The following is a 14,058-nucleotide window of genomic DNA, read 5'->3' as shown; positions in this document are numbered from 1 at the left end:
TTTCTCTAAATAATTACAAAATTCCCTTTTTGAACAAGATATCCTCTTGGATGGACTTATTCCCTTATTCAGGTTATTTAGTGTTGTTGTTGTATAAACTGTCATCATACATAATGCTCAACAATTTTAAAATTAAGAATCAAGGAGATGATGAGTAGAGGCCGACCTTGTGTCGGGCGAGATGGGTGCGTAAAGCCTTTCCATTGGTAGCGAAGCTGCCAAGCCAAGTTTTTTGGTTACGGCGGACAAGTTTCTTAAGGGTTGGAGTCAATATGGGTTCTTGGACGCTAAAACCAAGTGGCGGCTCTGATTTTGCAACCTTTAATTTTTTTAGTCACTCAGCTTATGTGGGAAACAATAAAGGTTCCATGCAGGTCATATGATGGATCTAAGTGGGCTTTGATAAGAGGCTACTTGACTATTAATCAGTGGTTTGTCCTTTCGATTTGTGGGTTAATGAAACATGAAAGTTATAAGCCGCTTATGCTTATCCCAAAGCCGATTGCGCTTACACAAGGGTGTTTGATTCAAATACTACTTTCGATTGAAGTTTTTTTCAATGGATTACAGAGATTGGAGGTCTAGCCCTTTGGTGGGTTTCGAGGATTGGATCAATGTCATGGATTTGACAACTGGTGGAGCAATCCTTAGATGAAGATGGAATTGGAAACAACACTTGGAGTTAGATTCAATTGGGTGTGGGTTGGCTGGGAGATTGGGTGAGAAATCTTGTGTAATTTTCATATCTTCATAGTAGATTGATTTGTGGCCTTTGGCCTGTGGTTTATTTATTTTTATCACAATTGGAGGTGCTGCAATTGTGGTTCTTTCTATGTTAATTGGTTCTTATCTCGTGTCACTAATTGTGAATAGATCTAATTTGATTCCCTCTAGATTAGATTAGACTTATGTGTGATTGTTGGGAATTGTTATTGATTGGCTGTTGCTATTGATTGAGTTGAATCATATGTACAAATCAATGTTTCAGAATAGTAGTTTTTCATAATCCAATCTAATAATCCCATGATACTAAAATAACATGTAGGGTCCATGGTGTTACTTATCCCCCTCTCCCCAAATCAAATGAGGCCGTGACTAAATACTCAAAGGGATAGTCTAGAATTTGGACATGAAAAATAGCAAACCAGTGAGAGATTCAAGGATATCTGAGCTTAAGGTCATGAAAATTCTTGTCAAAGGCATATCTTAGTTAATTGGTGTTGCATGTGTTGTCCGGTTGCATCGAGGCTTTGGATGTTTATTGTGGCGACTTTTGGCTTGGTTTGGGTATAGCCGGGGTCGGTGGTGGAGTTGTTGCAGAGTTGGGGTGGGGGGAAGGTTGGGAAACAGCGTTGGAAAGCATGTTTGCTGGCTGCTCATTCTTTATTGTGGCTGCTTTGGTTGGAACAGAATAGGTGTATTTTTCAGGGCATAACTTGATCGGTTTCGTGGTTGGAAAATCGGTTACTTTTGGCACTTCATAGTTGGGTTACGCTTTCTGTTGAGCCGAATGTGTTGGCTTTTGTGGATTCTGTGGATGGTTTGATTAGTTAGTCTTTGTGTTTTGTGTTTTGCAAGTTTTGTGCCTCATCATTTTTGTATTCTTTGCATCGTCTTGATGCTTTCTCAATAAAGTTTGTTTATTTATCAAGAAAAAAAAAAAAAAAAAAAATCTTGTCAAAGGCATTGTTTGGACAAAGTAAAAGAACCAATCAGTGAACTGGCAAAATTGTAGGAAGTGCACTTGTGTCTCAGTCCTTGGAAATTAAAAAGGTGGGGGATGGTGGTTGGCATAGGTTGTGGGTTGTTAAGGATGTATTCTTTAGGAGAAGCTGCTTGATTCTGTGGGAGTAGATCCATGGTTCAGCTGATGGGCATAGGGAATGGGAAAGGACTGGATGACTTTGACATCTTGGAATGTTTTCGGCAACTTGGATCTGAATGTAGATCTATTATATGAAGTTTTGTATCGATGGACAAGGACATGGGTGATGGCAGAGTACTTAGTATCAGGATCAGGTGGACTTTGTCGTGGACAGCATCTCTTAGCAACTTCAGAGTTGCAAAAGGTTAATTGATATGGACAACATCTGACACTACAGGAAAAATGCTGTTTACCTCTAGTTTCTTTGTTGGCTAAGGTTATGGGAAGCTTGTTGTGTAAGGCCTAAACATTTGGAAGAAAGGTTGTAGGTTAAGTGGAAGTGAAGTAATTAGACTAGGCTTAGAGTTGAAGGTGATAACTTGCTAAATTGCAGAAAATATGTTGCTCCAATCTCTGAGCAACGTTTCATTTTGGCTTTAGAGCATCAGAGTTCCATTCGAATTCATCATCTTGTAGTTCTATGCCATAAGATGGTTTGGTTTTAAAGTTGCATTTCTAGGCATAACTTTATTTTCTGGCTAGCTATTGAAGACAGGCTCCATGCCAGAAATAAGATTATAGTGTGGAGGGGTTATTGGGGATGCTTCTTGTGATCTTTGTGGACACTGGACAGGCTGATGAAGACTTTTATCACCTATTCTTTGATTGCTCTTTCTGAAGATCCATTTAGAAATCATTATCTATGCTTTGTTGCATCTCAAAACCTCATCATTGCTGCCCTACTGAGATCAACTGGATTACTGGAAAGTTTAGTGGCAAATCCTTTAGCAATATAGTCAGAGAACTTGCTTGGGCTGCTATGATTTATTGTATATGGAATGAGAGGAACTGCAGAACTTTTAATCTAAATTTGACCATTTGTAGCAATTGGCTTATCCTATACAACATCTTCATTTTGTGAGCCTTGGATTTATTCCCCATAATTTTATTTTATTTTTGGTTTTAGAGTTCTTCATGTACTGGGGTATTCCCCTCTTGATTTATGTGTTCTTTTTATTTTCAATAAAATTCTCACTTATTACCAAAAAAGTGAGGGCAAATCAGAATGAGTGTGTGAGAGATAAATAATCCACCTGTCTTTGGTTCTAACCCTTATCAACTGGAGTATCGTTGTCACTTTCTCCCAGTCTATGATTTTGTTCAATAAAGTATCAACAGACACCCCACCTTTGTGTATTGTCAGGAGTTTTGGCCATATTGTGTAGTTAGACTTCAGGGATAGTGTTCCCCAATCTTGACCAATTTGTAGATTTTGTTGATTCTCTTGACTTGTGAGGAATATATATGAGCCTTTTGTGTTTTTGGTGTATATGCCTCTCTCTCTCTCTCTCTCTAAGGAAGCTTTTATGAATCTTTTTTATTTATATAAATTTTATTGGTGAGCTCTACATTGTTGATGTTTTTTTTTCTTTTTTTGTTCGAATATTTCTAGTGAACAGATATTGCACCCCTTTTGATGCCTTTAATAAATTTTGCTCACTTGTCTCCTAGCCCCAAAAAAAAAAAATGTACATGTTAGTGCAGAGGAGTCTAGTGCTTTGTGCTGCTGAGATATGGTGAAAGTTTTCTTTTATTTTTTGAGTATTTTCTGCTCTTCTACCAATCTTTTACGTTGCCCTCAAAGGAGAAGAGAAAATTGAAAAACAAGATAGGATGTTTGGAATGTCTTTGACTACAAGGTGGTAATTTAAACTGTAAATGGCTTAGTATGCACTGTGACACTGTCACAACTATTCCATAATATAATATTGAATTTTCTTTCATTCTTTTTCTTTTTATTTATTTATTTATTTATTTTTTTCTTGCATGGCTTACCATCTTCCAGATATTCTTCTATGTAAAATATTAATGCTTTAAAAAAACAAAATCTGTTCCTATTTTTCTGCTATGCAATTCTGGCCCACATTGGCAGGTCATTTAGAGTTCATATGTGATTATCTTTTATTGTATAGGCGGGGTTATGCGACAGAGAGGCAGAAGGGTTTACTAATTGTTGAAAAATTGGATTACTTACAGTCGAAACTTCTGCAAGGAATTTTCTTTGTCATTTCCAAACCATTGGCAAAAGTTGGTGTATGGATAACTGAGGTAACTGCCATAATTGTGGGAATATTGAATTCTCCATATTTAGCAAGTCTTCTAGCAGAGTGATCCTTGGCATATGTAAAGCTAACTAGATATCATTGTGATTAGAGATGTTCGCTTTTTTATTTACTAAATTCTATATGTGAAAAGTTTGTCTGCTTTCACATTTAAGACATGTTTTCATTTTTTTGTTGCCCCTGATTTTTTATTGGAGCAGCTCATATGCTACTATTGGATGTCTCAACACAGATGGACTAAAATCCCGTGTTGCTTTTACACCTTCATATAAAATGAAAATCCATTTATTACAATGAAGAGTTATTACAGATGTTGCGTGTCTTAATTTAGCATTATGGATTTCCCAAGTGAACAGTGGTAGGAATTTGCAGCATTAGCAATAAGATGGAGGTGCTTACTCTCTTCATCTCTTTGCGGCTGTTGTTGTAAAAATAATGTTGAACTTTTTCTTCCCTTCCTTCCCTTCTGAAATTATTTTAATTGAATACTTGACCACCCACTTTTATAGCCTAGAATTCTTCTAAATCCAACCAGAGCTCATGAGATCTTGTGGGGTTTCTTTGCCCCTCTTGATTTGAGAATTTATCTCCTGAGTCAGTTTGGATTCTCTAGGCACTATTTTGCAATTGATTCTTACTACAGAGAAAATGAGAACTGAACCTGAATTTGGTGTGGATTGGTGTATCATCCAATTCAGCATTGTATCACACTATAAACTGGTTAAGCCATGTCATATTGTTTATTATCATCCTTTTTAAGTGCCTAGTCAAGACGGACTCTTCTCAATTTCCGGTTCAGTTCCCAGGAATTGTACGACACTATAAACCATTAAGAACCCTGCATTGTATCTTGATTGCTGACTATGCAAATTCCTACCTTCTCAACAGAGTCGATTATGTATACATTTTCTAGGCACCAAACCCTACATATTTGCCTTGGCTTTTTTTCCATTCAACTTCACCGAGTCTTGGTTCTTTAATTTTTCTTTCTTACCATACTCTTGCATTGACATTAATGGTCAGGTATTACTTTGCATCATGTCATACAACTTGGGTTCCTTTAATGTTTATAAAGAGAGAGTTTTGTTACTTACATCTACTTAACTTATTTTACACTATACGTGCCCCTTTTGTCACTGCCCCAACCCCACCCACTGTGGATTTGGCACCATGACCAGCCAGCAACCACATCGTTACCGGAGGCCTAGACAAATCTTTGCTGATGTGCACTTGATTAATAAAGTTAGTCTTGATTTACATTGGAAGCATATGCTAATTCCATATATCATAAATGGAATGGGGATTGTGTGGTCAATGCATATCAGAGCATGTGACTAAGCTCCATCCTATTCCAGCAGTCAACATCATAATATGATGTGCAATGTCCAGAATTCAAAATGCTTTTTCTCCATTCGTCAAACATTTTCCTATTCATTATAATCTCATTAAAGATTTTTGTTAACCAAGACACCCCGTCCTTACCTAGCTTTTCCAAACCTCAATAGGGCTACAATATGGTCTTAATGCCTTACTAATTTCATCTTCTTTAGTGCAAAATCCACCTCTGACTCCCGTATTGACATTGAAACCCATATTCTCTATTTTCATGAACACTATCATATTCCTTTCCTATTAAGTTTTCTACTTTTCTTTTTTTTTTGTCATTTAACAGTTTCTCAAAATAACTTTTCTATCTATTTTTTAAATTTGTCATCTTTCACTAACACACTCAAACCCTCACTTTTTATACACTTTAGTTTATTAAAGTCTTGTTTTCCTTTCTCTCAATTAGCAAGTTTGTAAATATTATTTTCTCCATCTTTACTATCTAATCCAGTGTAAAGATTGTCATCGGTTGCTGATAAAAAAAAAGATTGTCATACGTTAACTTACCATCTCTAATTGTTCTTTTGACCTCCTTATTAGCTATCTTTTTATCTCTTAAAATTTTTCTCATTTTGCCACTTTTTAAAACATTCATTTTTTGTTTTTACTATAGCTTGTGTCTCACTATTTTGCCATTTTAGTATCTTCAGACATAGGGTCATTTTTTCTTTTGACTCATGTTCAACAATTATTGAAATTACCAAGATACCCTTAACCACTAATGCATAATATAATACTATAAAATCTGCACAACAGTATACTAAATAATGAAACACAAATAAAGACTCAAAAATTATTTCCAAACTTCACTCCATGATGCCTTAAATGTTGCTCCATGTGAAGTTCCAGGCTCTTCTCGTTGGTATGCTATGAACCAAGTGGGCACTATAATTATTTTGTTTATAGGAAGATAAAACACTTCACTTTCACCTAGCCAAACTTACCAGTTTTGTCTTACAATATGGAGTGGTAATAGTTCTTTCAAGATTTATCTTCTGTTTAATTAAGTATTTCCCCCCCCCCCCCCCCCCCCTTTTCTATTCACATATGATGCTAGTTTTGAGGTGTTTGGGAATTTTGCAGTCCTCTCTGTGATCATATCTTTATTTATCAGTGGAATTTTGGTACCTTAATCAGAAGTCTGTTATGTGTCCAATGGGAGTGTCTCTGTTCTAGACTTGTAGTTGTTATTTTTTAATGATTGAGCAATTATTTAGCTGTCCAGAATTACCAATATTTTTCTCTGCTGGTGCAGTTCTAACTTGTGATGTAGAAAGTTTTGTGATTTGTTGCAGTAAAAAAGCGTGACTTCTATGCTTACAACATAGGCTGTTGCACACTTTCAGAAATTTCTTTTGTACCTTAAACTAGGACAGGTTTGTCGGAAACGTTCCGAGGTTCCAATGGTGCAAAGGAATGCTGTTTTGATATGATTTACCCCTTTTACTATATTGCAGTTGCGGGCAGATCTGGCAACTCTATTTGTTAAAAGATATCAACTAATTTATTTTATTAATGCCCATGATTATGCTCTTTATCTATATTTCTTTTTTGAATTTTGAGGTCATTTTCTTCACATCACGCTATACTTTTATCAAATTTGACTTGTTCTCTTCTACTGCTTTAGAATAGGCCTTTAAGAGTGCAAGTCAGGAACAAGATGCACAAGTTTGGACTGAAAGAGTTAAGCTTTGGTTCAAGGAACTGCCCCTTTTCCAGCAGTCAGATTCTTACAGTCAACAAACTTCTGATAACCTGCTGGAAGTTGCGCAACTATCAGATAACGATGATCTTCCTATTTGGCTAGCAGCACAAAGGGCTGTTGCTCGTTATGAAGGAATTCTCTCACCAGTTGGACCCCGTGGCAGGCTTTTAAGGAGGTTGCTTATGTGGATCGGCCTTATTCCCTATATGCCAGAAAGACCATTTGATCTTGAATATGATGTTACTACTTCCGAACCTTATTTAAGGTTGGTGTGATTGTCCTCCTGCTCATCTGCTTTTGTCAGATATATGGCTTTACATTTGTGGCTTTTGTTCTTAAAACAAGAAAAATTTACTTCCAGAATGCTGCTTTAAAATTTTATTGTCATAATGCATTATTAATTGTTCTTTACAACAAGAGTATTACAATTGAGTGTCATATATTGTTTGAAAAAAAATTGAGTGTCATGTAGCATTTTGTGCAACGAGGCCGTGCAATTGACAATTTCTTTTTGTTTTATGTGCATCATCTTTATTCTGTTCATTTGTAGAACTTTACTATCTTGGTAGTGCTTAGATTTATTACTATTATTATTATTTTTTCTCTAGCTAAGGAGATCTCTTTTACCTTGATGCGAATGAACCTAGCTCGTTAGGTTAGGTATCTAAGGATTGTGATCTATGAAGCACAGACACGGACACGGACACGGACACGGACATGGACATGGACACGGGGACACGCAAATTTTAAAAAAATGGGGGAAACGACACGTTAGGGACACGTTTAATATATATAATTTTATTTATTTATTGTATGTCTAAAATAAAAAGAAAAAAATTAATTTTTATATAATTACAATATTAATAAAATTAATAAACATATTTTTAAATTTTTTTTAATAAAAAATGAGTTTTTTTAAATAAAAATAATTTATTTTATGAATTTTAGGTTTAACAAAAATAAGGATAAAAAAAAAAAGAAAAAAGAAGAGAGAGAGAGAGAGAAACGGGTGAAATAAAAAAGAGGGGAAAGCGAATTAGCAAAAGGGGGGAAAGTGAAATCAGAGAGAGAGAATAGGAGAAGTCGAAGAAAAGGGAGGAGAAGAAGATGGAGACAGAAGACGAAGAGGACGAGGTGAAGAAGAAGAGAGCAGACGAAGAAAACCTCACCTTCTTCAATTGATCTGAACAGGTTAGGGCTCCTCTCCTCTCCTCCTTCGATCTCTTTCTCTGTCTTTGTCTCTTTCTCTGTCTCCTCTCCAACAGTTAGGGCTTCAATCCACCTCAGGCGTGTCCGGAAAGTGTCACAGCGTGTCCATGGCATCTCTGACTACAAAAATTCAAAAAAAAAAAAGAGGACACGTTAGAGAGAGTGTCGAACATGTGTCCATTGCGTGTCCGATGTGTGTACGCAGGCCTTGGGGAAGTGTCGGTGCTTCATAGGTTGTGATGCAAGAGTTTAAGCAATCACATATAGGTTCTTAGGCACTCAAGGAGGTTAAAAGGATAGTTAGTGATACTTACTTGAAAGCCTATGATGATCATTATACGAGATTGAAAAACAAGAAAGACTTTAATTAGGTTAAGTGTAAAAATTCGAAGGTGTTAGCAAAGGATGAGGAGATTAGAGAAAGGTGAAAACATATTTTGAGAAACTATTATGTGAAAAACATTTAGAAAGTTTAGGATGAGAGCTATATAGTAGCCTTAATGATGAAATTAGGTAAGGCTTGTGGTTCAAATGGTATCCTAATTACGGTTTGGAAATATCTAGGTGAGAAAGGGTTGTATTGGTTAACAAAATTATTTAACAAGGTTAGACTAGAAAAATGCTATACGAGTGAAGAAAAAGTATTTTAGTACATCTATTGAGATGTAAATATGTATTAAGGTTAGTAAGGAGAGAAGAGAATGAGAATAAAGATGAAAAATGAGGCACCCGATCATAGTTAATAGAACATTCTAAATGTTAAAATCCACCTACTCTCCACCTATTTCACCCACTTAAACCTACTCCACTAAACCTAACCCACTACACCACTACCACCTCACCTACTCCACTAAACCTAACCCACTACACCACTACCACCTCACCTACTCCACTAAACCTAACCCACTACACCACTACCATCTCCACTTCACCTACTCCTTACCTACTACACACTCACCCTCTTCTATATATAGGAATCATGAATCATTGTAATAGACATCAAAATATCAATCAATAATAATACGTACAATTTATTCTCTCTCTTTCTCTATACATTATTTCTTACATGGTATCAGAGCTGGTTTAAAACCTAATATTTTCGCTTCCCCGGCGGGCGGCAACCTCACCTTAGCCGCCCGTCGGACCTCAACCTATTCCGCTGATAAAATCAACAAAGATTTGTGCAACTGTAGTCATGTGTGAGGCTGATGGAGAAGAATTCTTCACCTCATATGACGAGACAGTCTGGAACTGGAAACACTGCAACATTCTGCTCTGGAATTCTGCAGCAGCTAGATTATAGCTTGGTTGAGTGCCAAGCTTTGGTTCTTCCACCCACTCTTGAACTTGCCCAGCAAAGTGTGAAGGTTCATGCTTGTGTTGGAGGGACTAGTGTGCGCGAAGATCAGCGCATTCTCTCCAGTGGGGTTCATGTTGTTGTTGGTACTCCTGGTCGTGTGTTTGACATGTTGCGGAGACAATCACTTCGCCCTGTTTACATCAAAATGTTTGTCTTGGATGAAGCTGATGAAATGCTGTCACGAGGTTTTTAAAAATCAGATCTATGATATTTTCCAGTTGCTACCACCCAAAATCCAGGTTGGGGTGTTCTCTGCCACAATGCCACCAGAGGCTCTTGAAATCACCAGGAAATTCATGAATAAGCCTGGAAAGAGAAAAAGCTCATGCTAGGATTTGCGAAGTGATTCACTGCAGGAATTTTGGCTTTGGATGAAACCCTTACCATACTCCACTCATTCTCTCCAACTGTTCTAACTTTTTATTTTTATTATTATTATTATTATATCAAATAATCAATGCACTCATGTTCCCCACTAACAGTGTCCACTTTTGACCCAAACCATTTTCAATCCATCATTTCTCCTTCACCTTTTACACCCCACTCACCGACTCTCTCTCCATTTTATCACATGGGTTTGTCCCTCTCTCTCCTCCATTTGATTTCAAAAATCACTTATTTTTATTTATTTTTTCCAAGTCACTTTTCCTCTTTTTTAAATACCCCACTTTATTTTGAAACAATCGCACTGATGTTTTTCATATAATCCATCTATAAATATTTTTTATCTATTTTCTTTCTCCCTTGTTTTCTTTCATTTTATTTTTATTTTTTTCAACAAAACACTCCCAAAACAAAAAAAAAAAAAAAAAAAAAAACAACATTTTACAAACTTGTCATTTCTTCATGCCGGGGATCAACCCCGATCAGCATTTTACACCATAAAAAAAATAAAAAATAAAAAAAAAATAAAAATAAAAAAACACAAAACAAAACAAAACACAACCAACACAAATCGGAACAGTGGGATTTTTCTTCTCGCCTATTCCGCCGGTCTTTTCTTCTTGCCACCGTCTTGGGCGGCCCTTGCCGGTGTTGCCTCCGTGTTTCCCACTCCACTGGGCATGATCACTACTCCCTGCTCCTCCACTGCAGCATATGGCGGCCCTCCAAATCGGAACATAAAACTGGCCTTCCGCTTCAGCTCCTTGTTTTCCGCCTTTAGCACACTTATCTCTGCTCGCGCATCCTTATACATGCGTTGGAGCAGAGCCAGTTGGGCGTTTAACTGCTGCACCTCATTTGTCCTACTCTGCAGCCGATTCGACAAATTTGTAACCGCAGTCATGGTTTCCACACATGACTTCAAGGTATACTGATTGGCCTCCACATCCGACTGCACCGCCATTTTTTGCTCCACCGACCGCATCGGAAAGTTCAACGGAGCAAAACCAGAGGCGCTTGGTTGAGGTTCACTGGCCACCGCACCCGTTATCTCTCTTGTGGACTCGTTGAGGTCGGGAAAGAGAGTAAGCAGACCACGGGAAGAAGAGGCCATGTTCTGGGTAGCTGGACGGGAAGAAGAGGCCATGTTTTTGGGTTGCTAAGTGTTTCAGAGAAGCAGCGATTACCGATTGGTACTATCAGACAGGGTTGGTTACAGAGTGTTTCAAGATTTGCAGCTCTTCGAGACAAGCTCTCTGAGAATGCAGAGGTTTCAACTGGTTTGTTATGCTTCCAAGCCTCAGCCTCCGCTTCGGTTTATAAAGACCCTGACGAAGAGGCCGACACGCGTTCTGTCGGTCACGTGCATCGCCGCGTGTCTGGCGCGCCTTTTGATGGCTCGCCGCTCGATGATTTCTGTCGGGCACATCTTTTGATAAAGTGGGCGCGCCTTTTGAGGGCGCGACTTTTGCGGGCTCGATATATATATCTACATGTATATCTTTTGGGCAGCCTATATACACACTCATACAGTGTCTTCTACATCGGTCCGACATGACCCCATAAACTGTCTTCTACATCGGTCCGACATGACCCCGTACATAGTCTTCTACAGCGGTCCGACATGACCCCATAAACTGTCTTCTACATGGGTCCGACAAGACTCTGTAAACTGTCCCGACATTGATTCCGGTTAGCTCCTTTATGGGTCCGACAAGACTCTGTAAACTGTCCCGACATAGATTCCGGTTAGTTTCTACAAGGGTCCGACAAGACTCTGTAAACTGTCCCGACATTGATTCCGGTTAGTTTCTACAAGGGTCCGACAAGACTCTGTAAACTGTCCCGACATTGATTCCGGTTAGCTCCTTCAAGGGTCCGACAAGACTCTGTAAACTGTCCCGACATTGATTCCGGTTAGTTTCTACATGGGTCCGACAAGACTCTGTAAACTGTCCCGACATTGATTCCGGTTAGTTTCTACATGGGTCCGACAAGACTCTGTAAACTGTCCCGACATTGATTCCGGTTAGTTTCTACAAGGGTCCAGCAAGACTCCGTAAACTGTCACAACAACTGTCACCACATTGTCTGCTACAACGGTCCGACATGACCCCATAAACTGTCTTCTACATCGGTCTGACACCGCCATCCAGTGTCCTCTACACCGTTATGACATCACCATACAGTGTCCTCTACATGGTTATGACACCCCCATACAGTGTCCTCTACAACGTTATGACACCACCATCCAGTGTCTTCACCAATGGTCTGGCACGACCATACAGTGTCTCTTATCCTCTTTTATTTTTATGTATTTTCTTGTTTTGTTACTCTCTCCAAACTCAAGTTGGTTAGTTCCTATCCCCCTTGAGTTTGCGTGGGGCTGTTAAAATCCACCTACTCTCCACCTACTTCACCCACTTAAACCTACTCCACTAAACCTAACCCACTACACCACTACCACCTCACCTACTTCACTAAACCTAACCCACTACACCACTACCACCTCACCTACTCCACTAAACCTAACCCACTACACCACTACCATCTCCACTTCACCTACTCCTTACCTACTACACACTCACCCTCTTCTATATATAGGAATCATGAATCATTGTAATAGACATCAAAATATCAATCAATAATAATACATACAATTTATTCTCTCTCTTTCTCTATACATTATTTCTTACACTAAATTACGCAACTCTCTCACCCTTTTTTTTCGTTGCACCTCTTTCCTGAACACACCCTGGGGTGCCACCTTGTTCCACCGGGATGCTTCGATGGCCGAAAACAAACACAATGCCTCCTCCTCATGGCCCTCAAAAAAGACCCCCAAAATTCAAGACCCCTGTTGCGGTAGGTTTTTAAGTCTCTTCCAATGAGATGTCACCTTTGTACGACCAGTGGTAGCCTCTCCTTCTCTCCTGCCGAACAACCTTTACCCCATTGATGGCCAACTCCAACTGTATATTGCCCTCCACTTGACCTATCCGCATTGACAAAAACTCCCCATGTGTCAACCAAAATATTCCCCTTCGAACCCATTGGCACGGCCGCCTTTGCCGGCAGCATGGCATGCCAGCTTGGCGTGCACGCATCCAGGGCTGCGATCTGGTTGGCGTTGCAGCATGGCATGCTTGCGGCCTTGGCGGCCTAGCGTGTCTGCCAGCAACGCTGTGGCCTATGCCACGGCCTGGCAGCCTGGCATGCGTGCGGCTTGGGCTACGGCCTTGCCCACAGCCTGGCTGACTTGGCAGCATGGCATCACTAGATCCATTGGACCACCCTTCACTCTCCCCAACCAACAACCCCTTCACCCCCTCTTGGAAATGATTTCGACACCCCATGCGATCGCATATGACACTCCATAGCAGCTACCTCAGACTTCAAATGAGATCGAAAAACCCTGTGTCTATCCCCTAGGTTTTCTAATCCCTCCTTGAACCAACGACCCAATCGCTGCCATGGCAAGTCGAAAGACTTGTTGAGAGAAGTAAAGACTTGTTCGATAGTGGGATTAAGATCCAATCCACAATCTAGCCCCAATACTAGAAACCCAAAATATAACCCATGGACCACCGCCCCATATGGAGAATTAAAGCCCAAAATATAACCCTTGGACCACCGCTCCATCTGGGGATTATAGCCCTTCATAGAGTAGAATGGCAAAAATGGATTCGTGTAGCATACTTCATTTGATTGGGACACAAGACTTAGTTTGGTTTGTAATTAATTTTCATAGCTTCAATTCTCTCTCTCTCTCCCTCTCTCTCTCTCTCTCCCCCTTTTTTTAATTATTTATTTTTGCCTTTTTTTGCACATGGTAGGATATTAGCAAGTTAGTAGTTAGATTACTATGCAGGCCAATGCCTCTCCATAGACTTGATGCATCTTCAGTCAAAGCACTTACGAGGAAACTTATTATTTAATATGGAAAGATTCTACTAGTAAACATTTCATATGGAGACAAGCAGAGCTCTAATTTATAAATGGATGTAATTCGGGGTTATATTGTTAA

At 39.1% G+C, this 14,058-nt stretch overlaps 1 protein-coding gene and 1 long non-coding RNA gene across 10 annotated transcripts in view; one reads left to right on the top strand and one right to left on the bottom strand.

Annotated features, from left to right (window-relative positions):
- Positions 1-14,058, top strand: part of LOC114289776 (DUF3754 family protein, putative (DUF3754)) — an 84,465-nt gene that overhangs the window by 17,801 nt on the left and 52,606 nt on the right. For all 9 annotated transcript variants that reach the window (XR_003638721.2, XR_014365426.1, XR_003638723.2 and 6 more), the window contains exons 4-5: positions 3,838-3,973; positions 7,006-7,343. Coding sequence is in view for 5 of the 9 variants with exons in the window: in XM_082922579.1 (XP_082778705.1) it covers positions 3,838-3,973; positions 7,006-7,343 (474 nt within the window). In the remaining 4 variants the exon portion in view is untranslated. The remainder of the gene's footprint in view (positions 1-3,837; positions 3,974-7,005; positions 7,344-14,058) is intronic.
- LOC145823181 (uncharacterized) lies at positions 9,448-12,651 on the bottom strand. Its single transcript, XR_014365429.1, has 2 exons — positions 12,546-12,651; positions 9,448-12,503 (listed from the first exon to the last, which is right to left on the bottom strand). It is a non-coding gene; the product is annotated as an uncharacterized LOC145823181 (long non-coding RNA).

The sequence above is a fragment of the Camellia sinensis genome, chromosome 4, assembly GCF_055761805.1.
Source record: "Camellia sinensis isolate YWXY chromosome 4, ASM5576180v1, whole genome shotgun sequence".
Taxonomy (NCBI): domain Eukaryota; kingdom Viridiplantae; phylum Streptophyta; class Magnoliopsida; order Ericales; family Theaceae; genus Camellia; species Camellia sinensis.
The sequence above is the reverse complement of the archived record's forward strand: the minus strand, read 5'-3'. Positions and strand labels throughout refer to the sequence as shown.